Below are 21,061 nucleotides of genomic sequence, written 5' to 3'. Positions count from 1 at the left end.
AGCTCCCGCACCACTCGAACTGTCTCACCTGGAATAACTTGACACATACTGCCTACAGTTCACACTTGAAGTTGCCTTTGTCTTCCCTTTTGTTCGTGGCTATGTCGTGGGAGGTTGGCTCTATTCAGCCAACCCTTCGAAGACCCAGCTCCCCCTTGCTCTCTTCTTTGGACTTCATTTTCTACTGTTTCCCTCTGCTTTCAGCCCCTTTTATGATCTCAGGAGACCATGTGCCACGTAAGATTGTAGTGTTACTTTTCATTGGGGGGAGGAGTTAGAGATGAGTCACTACTGCATTTGTCTCTGAGAATTCTTGCAAAATAAAACGAGTCAATCTAAAAAACGTAAGACAAGTGCATTCTTTTTTTTTTTTCAATTTTTTTTAACGTTTATTTATTTTTGAGACAGAGAGGGACAGTATGAATGGGGGAGGGGCAGAGAGAGGGAGACACAGAATCTGAAACAGGCTCCAGGCTCTGAGCTGTCAGCACAGAGCCCGACGCGGGGCTCGAACTCACGGACCGCGAGATCATGACCTGAGCCGAAGCCGGCCGCTCAACCGACTGAGCCACCCAGGCGCCCCTAGACAAGTGCATTCTTTACTACGTAGACCACCTGTGGCGATTTTTTAAAGAGGAGATCATGTTAAAACTGTTTCTAAATTCAGGGGATAAGTCACTGGGTAGACACCAGAAGGAAAATGACAAACACTGATACTGGGACATGTCCCGGGAACACACAAAATTAGTAGGCCCAACGTTTATGTTTCTTCATTTCCTCTTGTGCCACAATGTATTTCACCGTGAACCGAGATCCTTCATGTGGCTGACAGTGATTATAGCATAGAAACTTTTGAGGTGCGAGTTGGCTTGGGAGTCCTCGTGAAGTCCTTTCTTGTTTTAAAGCAGTTTTACCATCATTCCATTAATCACCTCTGAATCGTTGCCCAGGTATGAAGTTTTGCAGTTCTGCTGGCTGTCCCCGGACAAGAGACCAGCGGCCGAGGACGTGCACAGGTTGCTCACCTACCTGCGGATGCAAAGCCAAAGGGACTCAGAAGTCGACTTTGAGCAGCAGTGGAATGCTCTTAAACCGAATACAAACAGCAGAGACACTTCAAGTAATGCCGCATTCCCAATCCTCGACCACTTCGCCAGGGACCGGCTGGGTCGTGAGGTGGAGGAAGTCCTCACCGTGACCGAGACCAGCCAGGGCCTGAGCTTTGAGTATGTCTGGGAGGCAGCCAAGCACGACCACTTTGACGAGCGCGGTCGGGGCCCCCCGGACGAAGCCTTGTCCTACACGAGCATCTTCTTTCCAGTTGAAGTTTTTGAGAGTTCACTTTCAGACCCCGGGCCGGGGAAACAAGATGACAGTGGCCAGGATGTGCCCCGTGGGGCCCCCGGAGTGGTCCCTGTGTTTGATGCCCACAACCTTTCTGTTGGAAGCGACTATTACATCCAGTTGGAAGAAAAAGGCGGCAGCAACTTGGAGCTTGATTACCCACCCGCACTGCTCACAACTGAAATGGATAACCCGGAAAGGATACACGAGGAGGCGCCCCAACTCCTGACACTCCGGAACCTTGAATTAGAGGAATCCAGTACAGATGAGGATTTCTTCCAAAGCGGTGCAGACCCCAAAGATTCCAGCGTACCCGAGGACGTACAGGTCCCCAGGGGCCCTGAGAGCCCTTTCAACAGTATATTTAGTGATCTTGACAAATCAGAGGATCTGCCCAGTCACCAAAAGATATTTGACTTGATGGAACTAAATGGAGTTCAAACCGACTTGAAGCCGACCGCTTTCGGTTCGAGTCCGGATGACTCCAGAGAGTCCGTTGTAACGTGCCACTTTGAGAAAGATAAGCCCCGTAAGCTTTTTGACGGCGAGCCTCTCTGCTTATCAGAAACCCTCATGCACCAAGATAATTTTGATCCACTGAACGTTCAAGAGCTGTCAGCAAACTTTTTGTTTCTTCAAGAGAAAAACCTACTAAAAGACTCACTGTCTGACAAAGAACATCTAAATGATCTTCAAACAGAACTTAAAAACGCTGGCTTCACCGAAACGATATTAGAAACTCCACATAGGAACTCTTTAGGTACTGAAGTGAAGTTTGCCGAGAACAAACCAGGCTTTCCTTTGCTGCAGGAAAGCCTCAGCGCCAAGGGTCAGGATGCAGGTGTCGTGTTCAAGGACAGCACTTTGAACACCTCGTTACAGTCTTCCCCAGAAGCGCGGGTACCTCCTACCTCTCTGGAGACAGAAGGAACATCTCCCCGCTTACATCCAGATACGTCCCCGAAGCAGGGAGAACCCACATGCTCGGATGTCCGTAGCCACGAAGACGGTCTCTGCCAAGAAACGAATCTGGACCCTGTGACCATCACGGTAGAAACCCCCGCAGCGGCTGCCAGAGCACACGGTGTTGGTGACCGGTCCCGGGACCTGACCCGCCAAAGCGAAGAGGCCTTGACACTGACCAAAAGTGACCCGGTTCTTACTGATGACATTTTTGCCAATGAGGTGAGTATAGGAAGCAGTGTTCCAGAATTGAGACAGAACTTCCCAAATCAGCCGCTCTCAGAAGACCGACACGCTGACCGTGCGCTGGAGAAAAGCTCGGAAGGTGCGGACGCTCTGAGTGAGCTGCATTGTAAAGCGGCTGCCAAGGAGGGGGGCCTGGTGTCCGCCCTGTCTTCAGACTCGACCAGTCAAGACAGCCTCCTAGAAGACAGCTTGTCAACACCCATTCCGACTTCGGAACAGTCCGTGGAGACCCCGGACTCTCTGGATTCGGTGGATGTCCGTGATGTTTTATTGGGATCCTTAGGCTCTCACACTCCTCAGAAACTCGTGCCCCCCGATAAGCCTGCAGACAGTGGCTACGAGACGGAGAACCTGGAGTCCCCTGAATGGACCCTGCACCCCGCCCCCGACGGCGCCTCGGCCGCGGAGGCGGCCACGGCGGGTGACGGCAGCTGTGGCACCCTGCCCCCCAACCCGGTCATCGTCATCTCAGACGCAGCCGACGGCCACAGGGGTACGGAAGTGGCCTCGCAGACTTTCGCGCCTGGCTCTCAGAGCTCGTACCGAGACTCCGCCTACTTCTCAGATAATGACTCTGAGCCTGACAAGAAGTCCGAGGGCGTCCCGGGACCCTCGGCCTCGGCCTTGGTGGTGGTAACGGACCAGCCGCTGCCTGAGCCGGTCGTGCCGGAGCAGAGTCCTGGCGCCAAGGACAGTTGCCTGGAAACCAGCCACGGCCAGCCAGACCGAAGCTGTCTCCCCGCTTCGCACAGTTCCGGTCACCTGGCGTCCAGAGACACTTCGGAACCGGCACCACCTGACGTTTCCAAACAGACGCCGCCTCCCGAAGACGAGGCCGGCAGTCCCTTGAGTTTGGGGAACTCCGAGCTGAGCAGCAGCGATGACTTCGAGGCACCAGAGGAGCGCCCCTGCACGCTTGCTTCCACCGGAACCAACACCAACGAGCTCCTTGCCTTTGCGAGTTCCACCCTGTGCCCCGGCAGCGCGGCGGACGTGACGGCGGAGAAGTCGTCGTGCGGCCACTCCGAGGGCCCCAAGCTGAAGGAGCCGGACGTCGAAGGGAAGTACCTGGGGAAACTTGGAGTGTCGGGCATGTTGGACCTCTCCGAGGACGGCATGGATGCCGACGAGGAGGACGAAAACAGCGACGACTCGGACGAAGACCTGCGGGCGTTTCACCTGCACAGCCTGAGCTCCGAGTCGGAGGACGAGACCGAGCACCCGGTGCCCGTGATCCTCAGCAACGAGGACGGGAGGCATCTGCGCAGCCTGTTGAAACCTGCGGCCTCTGTCGCCATCGACCAGCTGCCGGACGACTGGAAGAAAGAAAAGAAGGCGGTGACGTTTTTTGATGATGTCACGGTCTATCTGTTTGACCAGGTATCTGTTAACCTCCACACGTTGTCGTCTCGGGGAATTCCAGAACGTGTTAGGAAATCGAGTGCGCTTTGTTTTCCTGATGGCCGCTTTGAGGCCGCAGAGTGTGTTAGGATTCCCCAAAGATGGGAATTGGGGGTTGGTTACGGTTCCCAAGAATATGCAGAGGTGTAGGTGGGACAGGGAAGTCCTGTCGAGTTAAGGGAAGGAGACCCGGATGCCCTTTCTGGGTCTGCCGGCAGAGGCCTGCTGAAGTGGGCTGTGCTTTACACACCGCATTTCCGTAACCCAGCAGTTGGCAGTGGTGGTCAGCACGCAGGTGCAAGCCGGAACAGTCTGTGGCTCACAGGTAGCCCCGGAGTTGCCGGCGACCGGCGGTCCCTGTGGATCGGGACCAGGGAGCGGCAGCGGCAGCGGCAGAATCTGTGGCCCTCCAGGCCTCCCGTGCCTGCTGGGCCCTGCTCCACGAGCTCAGACTTCAGCCTCTTTAAAAATGAAGGGTTGAAGGTTTTCTTGTATCTGTCACTGATTTCTAGTCTGATTCTGTTATGGTCAGAGAGTGTGTCTGATACGGTTTCAGTTCCTTTAAACTTAAAAAGGTTTGTTTCGGAGCCAGGCTACGGTCTGTCTTGGTGAACGTTCCACGTGTACTTGAAAGAACGTGCCTGAATGTCCGTTGGATCTGGATGGTGGGCGGTGTTCAGTTCTTCTGCACTGGTGCTGAGGTGCTGATTTTTCTGCGTGCTGGTAGTTCCGTCCGTGGCCGGATAGAAGAGAGAGAGGTGTTGAAGTCTCCGACTGCAATTCTGGATTTGTCTCTCTCGGTTTGTTAGTCTGTACTTCCTCTGTTTTGCAGCTCTGTTGTTAGCCGCATGCACGTTTAAGACCATTAGATCTTGTTGTTGAGATGACCTTTTACCGTGACAGAATGTCCTTCTTTATTCCCTTGTCTGATGTTCGTGTAACCGCTCCAGCTTTCTTTTGATCGGCATTTGCATGAGATCTCTTTCTTCAACCTTCTACTTTCAGTCTACGTGTATCATTATGTTTGACGTTAGTTTCTTGTGAGTAGCAAATCAGTTTTTAAATCTCTTCTGAAAAATCCTGTCTTCTAATTGATGGTTTTAGGCCACTTACATTTAATACAATTAGTCTTGTTTGGATTTTGGCATACCATTTTCTTCATTTCTGTTTGTTTTTACTCGGTCGTTCTTCCCGTCTTTGTGGTAATTTAGGCCTTTTTTAATATTACCTTTTAATTTATCATTGCATTTTTTTTACTACGTATCTTAGGTTTTGTCATGGTTTGGGGGATTAAAACATACATACTTGTCACGATCTACTTAGAATCAGTACTGTACCATTTCCAGCGGAAAGCAGAAAACTTACTACTGCTGTCTGGTATATTATTCCACGCGCTAACTCTGAAAGCCCCATCGGACGGTGCTCTGCATGATCAGTGTTTCCAGCAATGAAACATGTTTTAAGAAACTCAGGAGGGGCGCCTGGGTGGCTTGGTCGGTTAAGCGTCCGACTTCGGCTCAGGTCATGATCTCACGGTCTGTGAGTTCGAGCCCCGTGTCGGGCTCTGTGATGACAGCTCAGAGCCTGCAGCCTGCTTTGGATTCTGTGTCTCCCTCTCTCTGTGCCCCTCCCCTGTTCATGCTCTGTCTCTCTCTGTCTCAAAAATAAATAAATGTTAAAAAAAAAAAATTAAACAAAAAAACAAAAAAAACTCAGGAGGTGACAAATTGGGTTCTGTTTATCCACGCGGGCTCTACTGTTTCTCTCTTTTCATTTTTGATGTTCCAGGATCCTTCTGGTATCATTTCCCTCCCGTTTGAAGAAGTTTGGCTTTTTTTTTTTTTTTTTTTAATCAAATCTGCAGACAACAAATTACCTTAGTTTCCCTCACTCCTTAAAGATATTTTCTCTGAGGGGTGCCTGGGTGGCGCAGTCGGTTAAGCGTCCGACTTCAGCCAGGTCACGATCTCGCGGTCCGTGAGTTCGAGCCCCGCGTCGGGCTCTGGGCTGGTGGCTCAGAGCCTGGAGCCTGTTTCCGATTCTGTGTTTCCCTCTCTCTCTGCCCCTCCCCCATTCATGCTCTGTCTCTCTCTGTCCCAAAAATAAATAAAAAAACGTTGAAAAAAATAAAAAAAAAAAAGATATTTTCTCTGAATCCGCAGTTCAGAGTCGACAGCTCTCTTCTCTCAGTATTATTATGTCTGTTTGCTGTCAGGACTTTTTTCTTTGCAAAATTTATTTTTCCTCTTAGCAGTTTGATCGTGAGTGTGGATTTCTTTGTGTTTACCCCGTTTCAAATTTGCTGAGCATCTTGAATCTGTAGTTTTATGTCTTTCACCAAATTCAAGAAGTTTTCAGCCATTATGTCCCCAAATGCTTTCTTTCGCCGCACTCCGGGTCCCCTCCTCTGGTGCTCCGGGATCAGACTTTTGTGTGTCTGTGGCCCGTTGGCTTTTTCTCCCGTGTCTGTTTTCATCATTGTTCAGACTGAATCATTTCTGTTGATCTCCTTCAAATTCAGTCATTCTTTGTCATCTTGTTACTGAGTCCGTCCAGTGGATTTTTTAAAGTTCTAGCTACTGTATTTTTCTGTTTTGAAATTTGCACTTCGTTATTATTTTTATCATCTGTTCTTTTGCCAAGACTATTCTGGGTTGGCATTCATTTCAAGAATGTTTGCTCTTGCTCGTAGGAGCATTTTCACAATAGTCTTTAAGGTAATCCCAGCATCTGTGTCATCGTGGCATTGGCAGCCGTGAACTGAGGTTTTCCTGATTCTTTGTATGCAGAGTGATTTTTTGACTGATTCTTTAGTGTGTTTATGATTCTGTCCTTGTTTAGATTCTAAGGAGAATGCTGATATTTTTGTCCTAGAAGGCATTGACCCACTGGGGTTCAGGTCTCAAGTTCCAGCCACCCTTCTGTGGGCTGGGGGTCCCCGTTTAAAGCTTTTGCTATACTGTTCAAACCTGTCCTGTGCACGTTCCCCCCACTGGCCAGGGTGGGTCTTGGCCAGTGGTCTGGCCTGCGGTTCAGTTCTCAAAGCTTCAGTGCTGTTGACATTCAGGTCTACTATGCGCAGCTCGGAGGTAAGGCAGGTTCTCACAGACTTGATAGGGTTGCTTTTCTGAGCTCCTCCCTGTCCGTGGTGTCCCTGGTACTTTCCGATGTCTTGAACCCCACTTTTCGGTTGCTGCAGCTGAACATCTGGGGCTTTCGTTAGTGCACGACACTGCACACTGGATGCGGCCGTGTGGACAGAGGGGAAGACGAGCAGCAGGGCTTCTGTCTCAGGATCCCAGCTCCCCCAGGGGGAGAGTGAGTCCCCCCCCCCAGAATTCTAGGTGCCTGCCACCCCAGGATTGCTTGGGGCTGGGGAGCAAGAGATGGAGGGGGGCCATCTGGAAGCCCCCTGCCCAGCGTCAGAAGACCTCCCTCCTGCTTCAGAACCAGAACCAAGGGGCTTCTGGAGCTGTGTCCACTCCGGTACGCGCCGTTGAGGAGTTCTTCCCCGGCCTGCCTGCCACTGCTTGCTTTCCGGAGGCCTCCGGCAGCCGCTTCACGCTTGCCGTCCGGGTCCCGGAGCTGCTTCGGTGGGTGAACCGGGGCTGTGTTCCGTTGCACCTTCCCCGGGCCCGAGCCCACCCTGTTTGAGGAGGAGCGTTTCGCGGCCGATCAGTGAGGCTCCCATGAGCCGGCCTCTGCTGACAGGAATTTCTCTTTGGCTTTCAGGAGACCCCGACCAAAGAGCTGGGGCACTGCGGAGGAGATGCCCACGGCCCCGAGTTGGGCGGCCGCGGCCCGGCACCGCCTTCGGGTTCTCCCTACCTGAGCAGGTGCATAAATTCCGAAAGCTCGACCGATGAAGAAGGTATTTCCCTTCGTTCGTGGGTTTATTTATTTATTTTTTTAATTTTTTTTCAACGTTTTTATTTATTTTTGGGACAGAGAGAGACAGAGCATGAACGGGGGAGGGGCAGAGAGAGAGGGAGACACAGAATCGGAAACAGGCTCCAGGCTCCGAGCCATCAGCCCAGAGCCCGACGCGGGGCTCGAACTCACGGACCGCGAGATCGTGACCTGGCTGAAGTCGGACGCTTAACCGACTGCGCCACCCAGGCGCCCCTCGTTCGTGGGTTTAAAAAGAAACTAAAAGGTAGTGGGCTGTGAGTGAGGGAGGCTTTTGTGGAGGGTGACGTCACGTACTGCTGTAAAGGACATTGTCAGGACCCCGGGGAGCAGCTCTGCCCCCTGTCGGGCCGAGTCGGTGTTGCTTGGTCTACAGGCACACTTGTGTGCCTGCCCTCGGCCCTCTGCTCTTTCTAACAGAATCAGAGAAGGAAAACTGGGGTGTATTTTTTTCCCTTTTAGGTGGAGGCTTTGAATGGGATGATGACTTCTCCCCAGACCCTTTTATGGCGAAGACAACAAGTAACCTTCTCAGTTCCAAGCCTTCCCTTCAGACGTCCAAGTACTTCTCGCCGCCTCCGCCGCCCCGGAGCGCAGAGCAGAGCTGGCCTCACACGCCGCCGTATTCCCGGTTCTCCATCTCACCTGCCAACATCGCCAGCTTTTCTCTCACTCACCTTACTGACTCGGACATGGAGCAAGGAGGTGAGAGGAGGGCTGTGTGTCCAGCAGGGCTGGGCGGGCGTCGGCCTGCGAGACCTTCCCCGCGGGACTTGAATGCTTGCTAATTTGGGGCTTTCCTGGTGTTTGCAGAGTAGATTAAAAAAAAAAAAAAATCCCTCAGAAAGCTCTCACAGTTCGAGAGCGCGCTCTCGGGGCCACAGCCCCCCACCCGCAGGCCTCTGTCACTCCGCAAGCTGAGTGCCACTGGAGGTGTCCCCTCGCTGCCCCGGTTGGGCCGGGTGGCCCAGGGTGACGGCCTGGCTGCAGGTCCCCAAACTTGCCCAGGGTGTCTGCCACCTTCTTTTCTTCTCTTTTCTCCTTTTGGCCACAACCCCGCCTTCCCCCCTCCTCCCCCAGAGGGAAGCCATTCTTCAGAAAGCTTACTCTGTTCAGAACACTTGGCCCAAGATTTTGGGATTGAGCCCAGATGTGCTCTGGTTCTCCCCCGGGAGTATTGACTTTACCATTAAGCCTCGGTCTTGTGCGATAGCAGGGGCCTGGGTGGGAGGTCACGGGCAGGGCCCATTTGCAGTGGTGTTATCTGGACATACGGATCCTTTTTTCCCCATAACTAGATTGGGAGATGAATGTCAACAGGTGCATTTTTTTCTATTTGAAGTTCGAAGTTCGGATAACAGCCACGAACCACGAAGAGCTTGTGTTCGTGTTTGGGCTCTGTTTAATTGTGCCGGTTAGATCACGCCCATTCCCTAGTGATCTGTCAGAGATCAGAGCGATTTTCTCCCGCCCTGAGCGTTCACACCGAGCTGCGTGTGAGCAGAGCAGGTGTGTGTGCGCGAGTGTGCGAGGGTCTGGCAGGTGCCGCTGTCACAGGAAGAAAACACGCGGCTGGACAGGTGGTGGGTGGCCGCGCTCCCGGCTTCAGTTCCTGTTTCTGTAGCACAGGTCAGATGCCGTCCGGACTGTTTGCATCCAGGACGATCACGGCATAAACCCACCTTTGCTCGTTCTCTCCTAAACAGGAAGCAGCGAAGATGGAGAAAAGGATTAGGTGGATCCCGAGGTGCTCTCGGGTCCCAGGCTGCTCCCCCCGCCGGGCAGCATTCCTGCGCCGCAGCCCAGCAGTGACCTCCCCTCGACGGCGTCCGGCCCAGGAGAGAGACTGGGGAGGCCCAGAGGGAGCCGCGCTGGCCCCGTGCCCACGGCGGGAAGCGTGGCCGGTGGCGGGGGGCCCTGCGGCCGCTCTCACCCACCAGAAGCGCTCGCGCCCCGGTCATCCTTGGGGAGCGCCGACCCTGCTCCGGTGTGTGGGAACTGTAGGTTCCGGGCTGTTTCCGGTTTCCCTGCGGCGGGGGGACGGGGGGGGGTGTTCTCCACGTCCACACCTGCGCACCCCTTCTGTGCACGGGGGCCCGGAGGAGCACGATGGGAACGGGCACCAGTGAGCCATATTTATTATTTTTAAAGAAATCACTAATTGCTTTCTGTAATTGCACTGTGGATAAATGTTCTAAGAGTACCTGATATTGTACAGAATCTTAAATTATTCAAGGAAAATAAGGCAGGTCAAGCTGGTGCTATCCACTAGTTTGATTTTTTTCTCTGTTTTATAGTTTGTTTGCTCTGCATGGTACTTGTAAAGCTTAAATATTTTGAGTGTTCTGCTGTCTAGAATTGTTGGAATTGTACATATGGTACTTTTTTGTAAATGATAAATGATTCCGAATGTTAGTGTTTTTTTGTTCTTATAGGAAATATTTTTGATGAGTCCAAAAAGACTGCTTTGTTTTGTTGACCGAATGAAACACACGTTTGTCTCTTTCTATAACGCAGGTTCCTTGTAGCAAGTGAGGCTTCCCTGAGGAGGTGAGGGGTTTGCAGCCCTCCTCGTGGTTCTCCCACCGCCCCCCACCCCTGGCTCCCCAGTTTTGTAAACCCTTTCGGTAACACTCGACAGGCGGTTCACCCCAGGGCTCAGCTGCGGGTTAAGGGCTGGGCCTCCTGCCCCCCTCCCTGGGGAGCCGAGTGCCCGCCCCCCGTGTGCGCTCTGCTGTGGCCCCTGCGCCTCCCCTCAAAGCCGGTTCTTCTCCTTATTGTGTGGAACCGCGGGCTGCTGCCGTGGCTTCCGTGTCCTCGTAGACGGTCCAGAGCTCTGAGCAAGAGCTGTCCCCGCAGGGCTCTCGTTGCCGAGGACAGTTTGAGTTCATTGCATTTGTACACGTCAGGTGGTGAGCTTCTAAGTAACCCATAGAGTTGGGTTTCCCCTCAAGAACCACCCCGCTTAGGGCCAGGCTCGGCCGGTCTCCGTCACCAAGGAGGTCACGCTACATCCTGCAGCCGGGAGGAGGGACGAGGGACAGTGGCGGAGCCCGCGCAGCCAGCCCGTCCTCCCGGTTGGGACCCTGGGCGGCCCTGGATGGCCATCACACCCAGGCGTGGCCCTGGGACTTCTCTGCACTGACCCTTCCCTTCCACGTTAAGCACCTTGTTCTCGCCCTTGCCTGGGAAGGGACCGAGTGTATCCAGCGCAGCCCCCCAGCGTTGGCAGGAATCGGGTGTTCAGGATAAAAAGCTGGCCTCACTCTGCGGTCTGTGAGTCCCGCTTTGACACCAGGAAGTTTCCAGGGGCTAGAGGGCCACGTGCTGAGGGAGGCTTGGCGTGCTCGCCACGAAACCGTGTGTATCGGGGGTCTGACTTCGGGGCTGTGGTCCCCACACGCTGGCCCGTCACCCCGAATGTTTTCCGGTGCTGATTCGCTTGCCTGACTCCAGCGTGACACAGGTCCACTGGGCTGTGTGACAGAAGTCCCAGCAGCTCTGGTCCTGGCGTGAGATGCAGTTGTGGGTACTGGCTGGAGTTTACGAAGTAAATTATGACCTTGATTATCAATTCTGGCTCACTCCACTAACTTTGCATACCTAGCAATAACTTTCCCGAGCAAGAACTCAGAATGGAGAGAGAGCCCCCTTTACCCTCCGGGCGGTGTGAGCAGGGAGTGCGGCCAGGAGAGCTGGGCCTGTGATACGCAGACGGGAAACCATCACAGGGCATTAGAAGGTGATTTTGCCAAATCGTCATAACTCTGAATTTCTTGCTATGGAGACTTCCTGAGATTCCCGAGTTTTTACATCTAACTACTAGTCTTTGTGGAGAGAGAAATGAGAGGTGATGATCATACAAGTTTTTTCAAACTCTAAGGAGTTCAGATTTAATGACCGAAATCAAGCAGATCCATAGAATATATAGTCTTCTTATACAATCAGCCCGGGATAAATTTATAGATATTTGGGGGCTGTATCTTTTTCACTATGATTAAGGAGATTTTAACAACCTAATTCCCGTTTTAATTTAATTTAGGTCTATATTGCTGTCATGATTAATTGCCAAAAGAAAGCATTTTATACACTGAGTTGGGGGGGTGGGTCTGAGTAGTAAATCTTACTGTGGTGGTTGGTGCATGGTGGGGAAGATTTTATATTTATACTACACATGTGAGTTAACATGTTCTTTTGAAATCTCAAGCAATACACAGGAAACTAATGATGTAGATTAAAATTTTCAGCCCATCTTTGAAGCATCAGCATGTGCTTTGTTGTTCAATTCCCGTTTTTGTTTCTGTTTTTGTTTTTTTGTGTTTTTAACTATGTTGGTTACCAGTAGTGGGTTTTCAGACCAAACTGGTCCTGAGAAGTTATGCAATGAAATAAATAATAGATAATATGTTTGAGGTTTATAATGCCTGGTCCACAATGGCATTTCCTGGCCTCTTTTGGAGTCTATCAGGTTTTGGTTAGTGTTACTCTGGTGGAGTTTACATATTTCAAATCCCAGAATAAAAAGAATCTCACCTTCATTTCCTTCCTAGCTAAATGTTCATTTGTGTTAATCCAATGATCCCATCATAAGCCAGAAAAAGAAATGTAAAAAAAAAAAGTGCTCCCCAAATCCTTCTGGAACTTGGACTGTGTGTGTGGGTAAGAAGCCATTCCTCTTCACCGTGAAGGAGCTCCACGAAGCTGAATTGAAAACAGCATCCGTTCTATTTTTAAACGTACAGGTGATTGTTTCTATAGAAATGGGTTTTATCTTAGAAAAGTCTTTGTATGTCTTGCTGCCGTAAAAACACCTTTCAGAACCTCTCCCTTGTATTAGTTTTTCTGTAGGGTACTTGGAGGGCTAGTGACTTAACTGCATGTCCGTCCAGAGGGCCCGAGGCCCGAGGGAGGCAGCCCCCGGCTTTGCCCTACCCAGCCCTCCATCATCTGAAAACTCCGGGAGTGAACCCAAGTGTCGGGCTCCGAATGTTGGGCTCCAGTGACGGGGGCTTCAGAATAGTAGTAGCCTTATGAGAAGGAGCCTTAAAATAAGATTGGGCAACGCAGTTACTTCACATTTCAGTCTCCTGCACAACATTCCTAATAGTAACGGGGTTGGCTCAAGTGTTGGCTGTTAACAAAGAAACTTCTCTCCGGTACCTAAGTTCTGAAACGTGTGGACAGTATTGAATTACCGACAACCTGTTACCGGAACGGCTTGAAAACATGTTTGAGTTGCTCAGGCTCACGCAGGCGCACGCAGACCTTCCTGAGGGGCCGGTGTGTGTATCCACTGTTGAATTCCGGCCGCGGATGAGGACCCCCCTGGGGCAGTCCACCCACGCGGCTTCCCTGTCGGGCTTTAACACAGTTGTAAGAGGTTCACGGCAATATAACCGCTAATGAACTTTCAGTTTAAATTGTGTACATTTTTAAATTGTAAGATTTTTACTGTATATTGATGCATAGTGTGATTCAATAAATTGCTTGTAATTTAAAAACTATTTAATATTCAAAATAAATATAGTTATATATTTATAAACTCTGTTGCTGCGTTTGTTTCGTGTTTTTATCCGCTCTGCAAGGCCCAGGGTGTGTGACCAGGCACCGCCCGCCCTGCCGCAGGCCCTGGGACACACAGTGCCCCGGTCTCTAGAGATAGCGTGCCCTTTTGCGTGAGAACATGAAGATTCGTGTGTTCACTGGAAAACTGAACTTTGATGCAGTGACTGTGCTGCCTCAAGGTGTATCTGTAATTCCAAGCCTTTGTCCTTCTTGATGAATTTCAGAAGCCTTTTAATTTCTGAGATACAGCCTCTAATGAGCTGTGAAAGCCAAGAGGCTAATCAGTTCAACGCCAGCCTTTCTATGTCCCGCGGTGGACCTCGGCCTCCTCCATCACCCCGTCCTCGCTCCGCCCCCCTCGCCAGCTGCCCAGAGCGGAGGGACAGCCTCCTACCAAGCAGGCCTGGCCCCAACCCCAGTCACACCAACTCCCTTGAGACCCCCAGGGAGTAGATGGAGACCCGCGAGCATCCCTCTGGGCACCTCCGACAAGTGCGAGATGGGCGCCCACCGACCCCTAACCCCCGAACCTGCTGGTCACAAGGGGTGGGAACCCAGGCCCAGACGCCGTCTCCCTGCACTCCAGGTGCGCCTCATCAGCCCAGAAGAACCCCTGAAGCCAGAGGCTGATTTTAACACCTTTTAGTGCTTCTGTAAAAGGGGAGGAAACTGAGGCAGGCAGGCAGGCAGGCGTTTTAGTAGAGCAGGTGGGTGGAAGCCGGGTTTAAGCCCAAGCTGACCACCTCTCGCCCCCTGGAGACCTCGTAAAACCGATGACCGACCAGGCTCCGCCCCCCGCCCCCGGCCCCGGAACCTGCGCCTTGCGGGCCTGAGCCCTGCGGAGTGGTGGGGGAGCTCACGAAGCCCCCGGGTGCTGCAGGGGCCGCTGAAACACGGGCCACTACCTGTCTGAGAAATCAGTATTATTGCATAACGGCTTTTCCGCCAGTTCTTCTGGCTTTGGCTTCTGTTCTGAGCCGTCGCCCCAAGGCCAGGTGCGGCGGCGGCCAGGCGCCGTCCCGAAAATTCCCCTCAGCGCCGGCGTGCTCGCAGAGGCCTCAGTCTCCCCCTCCGCCGAATGGGCTCTGGGCCCGGGCTCCCAGCTGCTGCCGGGAGGCTGCAGCGGCGGGGGGAGTGGGGGCGGCGTCCGGCCCCCGCCCCCCGCCCCCCAGCCCGCAGGTGCGCCGACGCCCCCTGTCGCCGGCAGAGACCCGCGCACCCCGGCCCCGCCCCAGCCCCGCCCCGCGGGCTCATTTACATGCGGCCGCGGCCCCGCCCGGGGCGGCTAAAGCGACGTGTCCTTGTCCCCCGTGGGCAGCCCTAGCGCGTGCAGCCGCGGATCTCCAGGTAACCAGGGGTGGGGGATCCCGGCGGGACTGAGGGGAGAGGACCCAGGGGCGGGACCGGGTGGGGGTGGGGACGGGAATCCTGGGTTGGGGGGGGGGGCATCCACGCGGTGGGACTGGGGGCTGTGGCAGGCTCTGACCACTGTCGACCTCTGACCGCAGACAGCTGCCTCATGTCCACAGCGGTTCTGGCCCCAGTGTCTTCCCTGCATGTGTGACATCCGGCGGTCAGTGTGGTGGCTGGAGTGGGTGCCTGTCCATGAGGGCAGACGCAGCAGCCACAGGCAGACGACCAGCTAGAGTCCTGCCACATCTCCTGATCCACCTGCTCTGAGAAAAGTGTTAAGGGCCACCCAAACTCTGGAGCCATTCAGGGGGCAGTGAGGCTCCGGGGGCCAGAGAAAGGTCCAGGGATCAGCGCATGTGGGGTTGGGGGGGCGGGGGCGGGACACCAGATAAAGTCTGAGGGGTCGCCATGAGGTCAAACGGGAATGGGGGAGGGGTTGGCTCAGGGCTCCATGGGTGAATGGGAAGAACCCTGGGGTCACGGTGCCCCAAGTGGTCAGCTGCCATTGGGCAGTGAGGGGGCCGCCCAGGACGGCTGCCCTGAGTGTCCACTGGGCGTCCCAAGCGCCCACCAGCCTGCCGTGTGACCACAGGGTGGCCTGTGTTCTGGATTTCAGCTCCAAGGGCCTGCCTTAGAACCGCCACCCCCTGGGACAAGCAGCCTGGAGCCATGAAGACCAAGAACCGGCCCCCCAGGCGCCGGGTGCCAGCGCAGGACCCAGAGGCCGCCGCAGGGGAACGGACCCCTGACGGGCCCCAGCAGGGTTCGGGGCTGGAGCTGGCCAAGGGTCTGCGGAGCAGGACGGTGCGGGCACAGGGGGCGCGGGCCGAGGGTGGGCGCAGGCGGCCGGGGGCCTCGGGGCCTGGTGGCCGGCGGGAGAACAGCGTCCAGCGGCGGCTGGAGAGCAATGAGCGAGAGCGGCAGCGTATGCACAAGCTGAACAACGCCTTCCAGGCGCTGCGAGAGGTCATCCCGCACGTTCGAGCCGACAAGAAGCTCTCCAAGATTGAGACGCTCACTCTGGCCAAGAACTACATCAAGTCGCTGACCTCCACCATCCTGACCATGTCCAGCGGCCGCCTCCCGGGCCTGGACGGCCCGGGCCCCAAGCTCTACCAGCATTATCAGCAGCAGGCGGCGGCTGGGGGTGCACTGGGCGCCACCGAGCCCCAGCCCGAAGGCCACCTGCAGAGGTACTCCACGCAGATCCACAGCTTCCGGGAGGGCTCCTAGCGCCTGGCCTGGGGTCCGCGGCCTGGCCCGGCCCTGCTGCCTCTGTGCCGAGAGCCCCAGATTGGTGGGGGGACACCCCACGTGGACGTGGCCCCAGCGGCTCCATTTTCCCCGAACGCTCAGCTGCCTCCCTGGGGCATCGCCTGGTCCCCAGGGGACAAGACCAGTTGAGTGGCCTGCTTGAGGCCCTGGCTCTGGGCAGCAGGAGGCCCGAACCTTGACCTAAGTCCCAGGACCTGCTTTTTAATTGACCAGGCTGCAGTTGACAGGCCTTTGTAACTAAATTCTCTCCAGTCCCAACTCCTTCCTGAGACAAAGAGGGGGGGAGGGAGGGAGATTCCAGGAAAAGGTCCATGTGGGTAAGTTTCCACAGTTCCTGCTGAGGCCCCAGGCCCAGGAACAGTCCTCCTCCAACCTGCAATGTGGCCTCTTCGTTCAGGGTAAACTGAGGCACAGAGCAAGCAAAGGCCACGGACACGGAGTGTGGCTAAGCCGAGATGATTGAAGCGTGTAGTTCAGCGTGTGTCAGATAGAAACTCTCAAAACCCCACAAATCCTAATCCGATTACCTCAAATTAATTCTAAAGGGACCTTGGCAGGAAGAAGGGCTGGGATCTTTTCCTTCCTCCTCCTGGGTGGGGCTCCTGACTGTGGAGGGTCAGGCCCCAGGGGCTGCAGCCCAGCTCTCAAGGGCTTACAGACAGATCTGGGAGAACGGCCGGGCTCTCCCTCCCTCGGCGTTTGCTGCTCGTGGTCGCGTTTGTCACTGCTGTGGTCGTGTCACTGGCAGAGGGCGGTTGACAAAACTGCAGGGTGTTCTCGGGTCCTGGCTGGAGTTGGGGGCCTGCAGGGCTCTCTGGGGGAGGGATCCTGGGGTGGCAGGAGCTCCCCTCCCCCGCCTAGTGCTGCTCCTTAAAGGCGGGCCTGGGCAGTTTGGCAGGTCCCATCCCCCCCCACTCCCCACAGTCCCGGGCCAAGCTTCCTTCTGTGACACTTCTGGCCCCGACAGGCTTTGGCGTCTCTCCTCCCTCATCCCTGTGCCCATGGCCAATATGGGGAGGGGACGAGCAACCTTGGCTGCCACGGGCAGGAACCCCAGTGACAAAGGCTGTGGTGAGGGTAGAGCTGGCCTGGCATAGGAGGCCAGACCTCGCAGCCAGAGCTGTCCCAGAGGCCCTCAGGGGGCCGAGCCGCATGGGGGCAGGGCCACCTCACCCCTCCCCACCCCACCCCAGCCCTGGGGGTCCTGGCCCCAGCCGCTTAATCCCCTCCCTGGCTTGGTGTCAGCATCAAGGACAGCAGGCAACGGCCCTCAGGACAGCCATTTGGGGCTTTGGTCCTGACTTTCCAGATCAGGCCCCATGCCAGGCCCCCTGGGACGCCTGGTCCAATGCCAGCCCCACCGCCCCAGCCATCCCGCAGCACCGTCAGGTGAGGACCCCCGGTACTCCTGGCCTGCCCCTCAGAGGTGGCTGCTCTGGAAGGCCAGTGGTCAGGACACCCCACCGACTGGAGCCGAGGTTGAGGACCACTTCGAGATCGGGACGGACGGGCCCCACACTCCCTGTGGGTGGTCTGCAAACCTTGTGGTTCTTATTCCGGCAGAGCCGAGGCCAGAGCAGGGGCTCCATGCACCCCTGAACTTGCTGAATGAACCAACAGACTGAGCCGAAAGCACAGGGAGGGGTGCCCCGTGGGCACTCCGTCCGGGGGACTATGCCCGATGACCGAGGGTGCTGGAGGGGCTCTGTGTGGGTCACCCCCTAGCAGATGACAGCCTTCAGGGCTCCATCTGTCCCAAACTGGCACCTGCATCCCCTCTGCTTCCCAGGGGGTGACCTGGGCCCAGATGTCTAGTCCTTCTTCCCCTGTGGCCACGTCACAAAGGACCCTTAAAGGTTCCAGTTGCATTTTGGGGTGTTAAATATGGCGGGCAGGTGGAGGAAGGTTCTGGTGATAGGCTAGTGAGGCCTGCTGCTGAGTCTGCTCCCTTGACCTTGTCTGGGACCCCAAGCCCAGTGAGACCCTTCTGCCCGGGGAGGGCGCCCAAAGCCAGCAACCCACTGGCCCCGAGCCCTGCCAGCTGGCCTGCACCCAGGCCTCGCATCCGCCTGCAGAACAGACCTGCATGAGCTCTGGAGGCTGAGATCCCCGCAGACTGGAGCTGAGAAACCAGAACTGTGACTTCTCTGTGTGGGAAACCCTGCCTGGAACTGAGTGGCCGGTGCCCCCGCTGTGATTGTGGTGAAAATGTTCCTTAAATGACCCAAATTTGCTTTGATTTCTCCTAATGGTCCCCTTCAAAGTACTAATGAAACCAATGCTGTGTCCTAAAACAAAAAACAAAAGAAAGATTTCACCCCCGTGACTGCTAACTTTTGCCCCAGGCCGGATGGGGGAGGGGGGACTGCATTTTGATCACAACGTAGCAATAAAAAAATAGCATGTGTTTACACTCTGGTGTGAGTTTTTACTGAATAAAGAGCATCCAAGGAATCAGGATGGTTCAGTGGGGCGAGCAGGTAGACAGTGGGCACTCAGCAGGACGCGGTCGCCCTGGGGCAAGGGCAAGGTGAAAGCGGCTGCAGACAGCGGAGGGCAGGTCGGCAGATCGCTGCTTGCTGCCGTAGAAGAAATCCACCAGGCCCATCCGCAGACAACCAGATGGTGACGTGTAAACAGACAGGACCACGTCCCCCAGCCCACGCTCACACCTCCTGGTCCCACATGCAGAATTCACCGCTGCGCAGAGACCATCAGCTCCCTCCAGGGCCCCCGCGGGGGAGGGGACCTCAGCCGAGACCTCCTCCAAGTCAGCCTTTGGGTGACAACGCCCTGCGTGGCCAAATGGGATCGGATGCACAGCTGGCCCCTCCTGATGGAATCCCAGGGAAGGCTGGCGTCGGTTCTGTTCCCAAACCAGCAGAGGTGGGCTTGGGCTTCTAACGGCCTCCAGGCAAAGTGTCCGGTTGCAGGAGGCAAACTTGAGGCTTCGCCAGTGGGGTCATAATTGAATAAAAAGCAGCAGAAAAGGTGGTTTTCATTCAAAGAGCTTTCCTACTGGCCTGGCTGGGAAGACTCTTGCCCTGGGGTGTCGGGTTCGGGGCTGCACACCCCATGTCCCTGCGGCCCCTACACAGTGTGATCAGACACAAAGGGGGCCGCCCCCAAAGCCAGCGGGGGAAAGGCTGGCTGAGGGCAGATGCCCACAGTTCTCTGCACGTGGACAGCTTCCCCCGTGCACGCCAAGGCGCCTGTGCCCACCCGGGAAAAAGATGCCCCTCCCCAGCCTTCACTCGCAAGCTGTCAACTCTTGCTGAACCTTTGAACTTAAACCGTGAGTCCGGCTTTGAGAAAAGATGACAGAATGGGGCAAAGTAGCCACAAGACCCATAAGCCATTTTCTTGGGGCGAGGGGCAGTGCCCCTGTGCTGTCTGGGGACACCCAGGGCCTCATGGGTTCAGCTTCCCTGGAAGGCTGCAGGCTCTAGGTTCCCTTTCTGGAAAGACAGGAGGCAGAGGGGGAGAGGGACAGGCTGGAGAGGCAGGGATGAAGGGGCCCCCACCCCACTCCATGGCCCTCCTCGCAGACAGGGACACCGAGGGAGCGTCCATAAAGCTTCACATTTCTGGGCTGGTTCAGCCAGCGCCTCTGAGGTGGCTGTGACCTCGGGCCAGCTTCCCTCAAGGATCCACGTTCAAGAACGGCTCAGACGCGAAGGCTCACTTATCATCCTTGATCCTTCACACCTGCATGAAGCCTCCTTCCAGGTGAGAGGAGACAACCTCAGCAGCGGACCAGGCCGGGGGCCTCCTGCGGGACGCCGGCCACCCCCGAGGGTGCGCCGGGGAGGCCCCGCTCCCCACTGCATTCAGCAGCTCTCTCCTGGGACCTGCCCCTGAGGGCTCTGGTGGCATTTGCCCGGACGGAGATGTGATCCCAGCCCCCCTGGAAGGAGAGAGCCTCGTCACCCGTGCTGCCGGGGGCCCAGGGGAGAGCCCAGGAGATCAAGGACCCTGGAGGGGCTGTGTCCAGGGCCTCCCACCAGCCCCGGCGCCAGGTCCCAGCGCACACAGTGTGACCACGCAGCCCCAGGCCAGCCTTGCTCACCCCAATGCCGTAGTCCCAGCCTTGCCCCTTGGGCTCTCGAGGCTGCACCCCTGTGCGATGACATACGGTCCCCCGGCTCAGGCTATGGCTCCCTTGGACCTTGTTGGCGATAACCCAGACCTGGAACGCAGACCCGTTGAAGCCCGGCCCCCAGCTCCAGTGGGACTGTGGGGATGGCAACAGGGAGAGCAGAGCAAGGACCCGGAGCACCCCAAACCCGCCCTGGGCCTCGCCACCCCCACCCCAGGCACCCAGACCTGGTCCAGGGGCCCCACGGACACTTGGCGCACGTTGTTGGACACATGCTCCCAGCTGGAGCCCTGCGGGTAGCTGGGCGTCACCCCTTGGCGATACCACAGGTTTCCTGGGGAGAGAAGGGCCCAGAACGTTGGAATGGGGCCGGAGACGGAGGGGGCCGGACCACACTTCCGGGGGCTCCTGCGTCCCCAGAGAGAAAGCAGCTCAGGCCAGAGCCGGCTCTGCCCTCTCCACGCTGCCCTCCACCTGAGCCGCATGATCGTCCCGCTGTGCCGGGCTGGCACCATCGCGCTCTCTCTACGCATGAGAAACTGAGGACAAGGAATTCTTTAAACAAATACAGAGAACGGGGCCTGGGCACAAAGCCCTGGTTCCAGTCCTGACTCTGCCCTCTCTTCACCTTGCTTTGCGACAACAGCCGCAGAGCAGAAAAGGGAACTGGCGAGATCCCTGTCCGAGGTGGCACAGGTAGGTGACCTCCGCCGGCCCCGAGCTGCCCGCGGGACTCCCGCGTGGCAGGCCCGAGTGGTACCCTCTAGGAGACGCTCCCAGCAGCCACGCGGCATTGCCTGGCCTCGGCCCCGCGCCCTCTGCTAAGGCCCAGGCAGCCCTGACCAG

At 55.9% G+C, this 21,061-nt stretch overlaps 3 protein-coding genes across 7 annotated transcripts in view; 2 read left to right on the top strand and 1 right to left on the bottom strand.

The window, feature by feature from the left end:
• The window catches only part of LMTK2 (lemur tyrosine kinase 2), a 79,218-nt gene extending 66,737 nt beyond the window's left edge, over positions 1–12,481 (top strand). For both annotated transcript variants that reach the window (XM_030300027.1, XM_030300026.1), the window contains exons 11-14: positions 951–3,933; positions 7,687–7,825; positions 8,326–8,568; positions 9,570–12,481. In XM_030300027.1, the coding sequence (XP_030155887.1) occupies positions 951–3,933; positions 7,687–7,825; positions 8,326–8,568; positions 9,570–9,598 (3,394 nt within the window). In that variant the 3' untranslated portion in view covers positions 9,599–12,481. The remainder of the gene's footprint in view (positions 1–950; positions 3,934–7,686; positions 7,826–8,325; positions 8,569–9,569) is intronic.
• A 2,245-nt stretch (positions 12,482–14,726) lies between these two features.
• On the top strand, positions 14,727–18,529 carry BHLHA15 (basic helix-loop-helix family member a15). Its single transcript, XM_030300810.1, has 2 exons — positions 14,727–14,775; positions 15,458–18,529. The coding sequence occupies exon 2, from the start codon at positions 15,511–15,513 to the stop codon at positions 16,072–16,074; it is 564 nt and encodes a 187-aa protein (XP_030156670.1). The 5' UTR covers positions 14,727–14,775; positions 15,458–15,510; the 3' UTR covers positions 16,075–18,529.
• TECPR1 (tectonin beta-propeller repeat containing 1) overlaps positions 18,524–21,061 on the bottom strand; it is a 25,703-nt gene continuing 23,165 nt past the window's right edge. For all 4 annotated transcript variants that reach the window (XM_030300805.1, XM_030300804.1, XM_032591536.1 and 1 more), the window contains 3 exons: positions 20,443–20,549; positions 20,186–20,305; positions 18,524–20,023 (listed from right to left, as the gene is read on the bottom strand). In XM_030300805.1, the coding sequence (XP_030156665.1) occupies positions 19,862–20,023; positions 20,186–20,305; positions 20,443–20,549 (389 nt within the window). In that variant the 3' untranslated portion in view covers positions 18,524–19,861. The remainder of the gene's footprint in view (positions 20,024–20,185; positions 20,306–20,442; positions 20,550–21,061) is intronic.

The sequence above is a fragment of the Lynx canadensis genome, chromosome E3 (genome assembly GCF_007474595.2).
Source record: "Lynx canadensis isolate LIC74 chromosome E3, mLynCan4.pri.v2, whole genome shotgun sequence".
NCBI lineage: Eukaryota > Metazoa > Chordata > Mammalia > Carnivora > Felidae > Lynx > Lynx canadensis.
This window is presented reverse-complemented; position numbering and strand designations above follow the sequence as displayed.

What these genes read in the sequence shown, in the direction of transcription:
- BHLHA15 (XM_030300810.1), top strand. Translation starts at nt 15,511, where the DNA reads ATGAAGACCAAGAACCGGCCCCCCAGGCGCCGGGTGCCAGCGCAGGAC.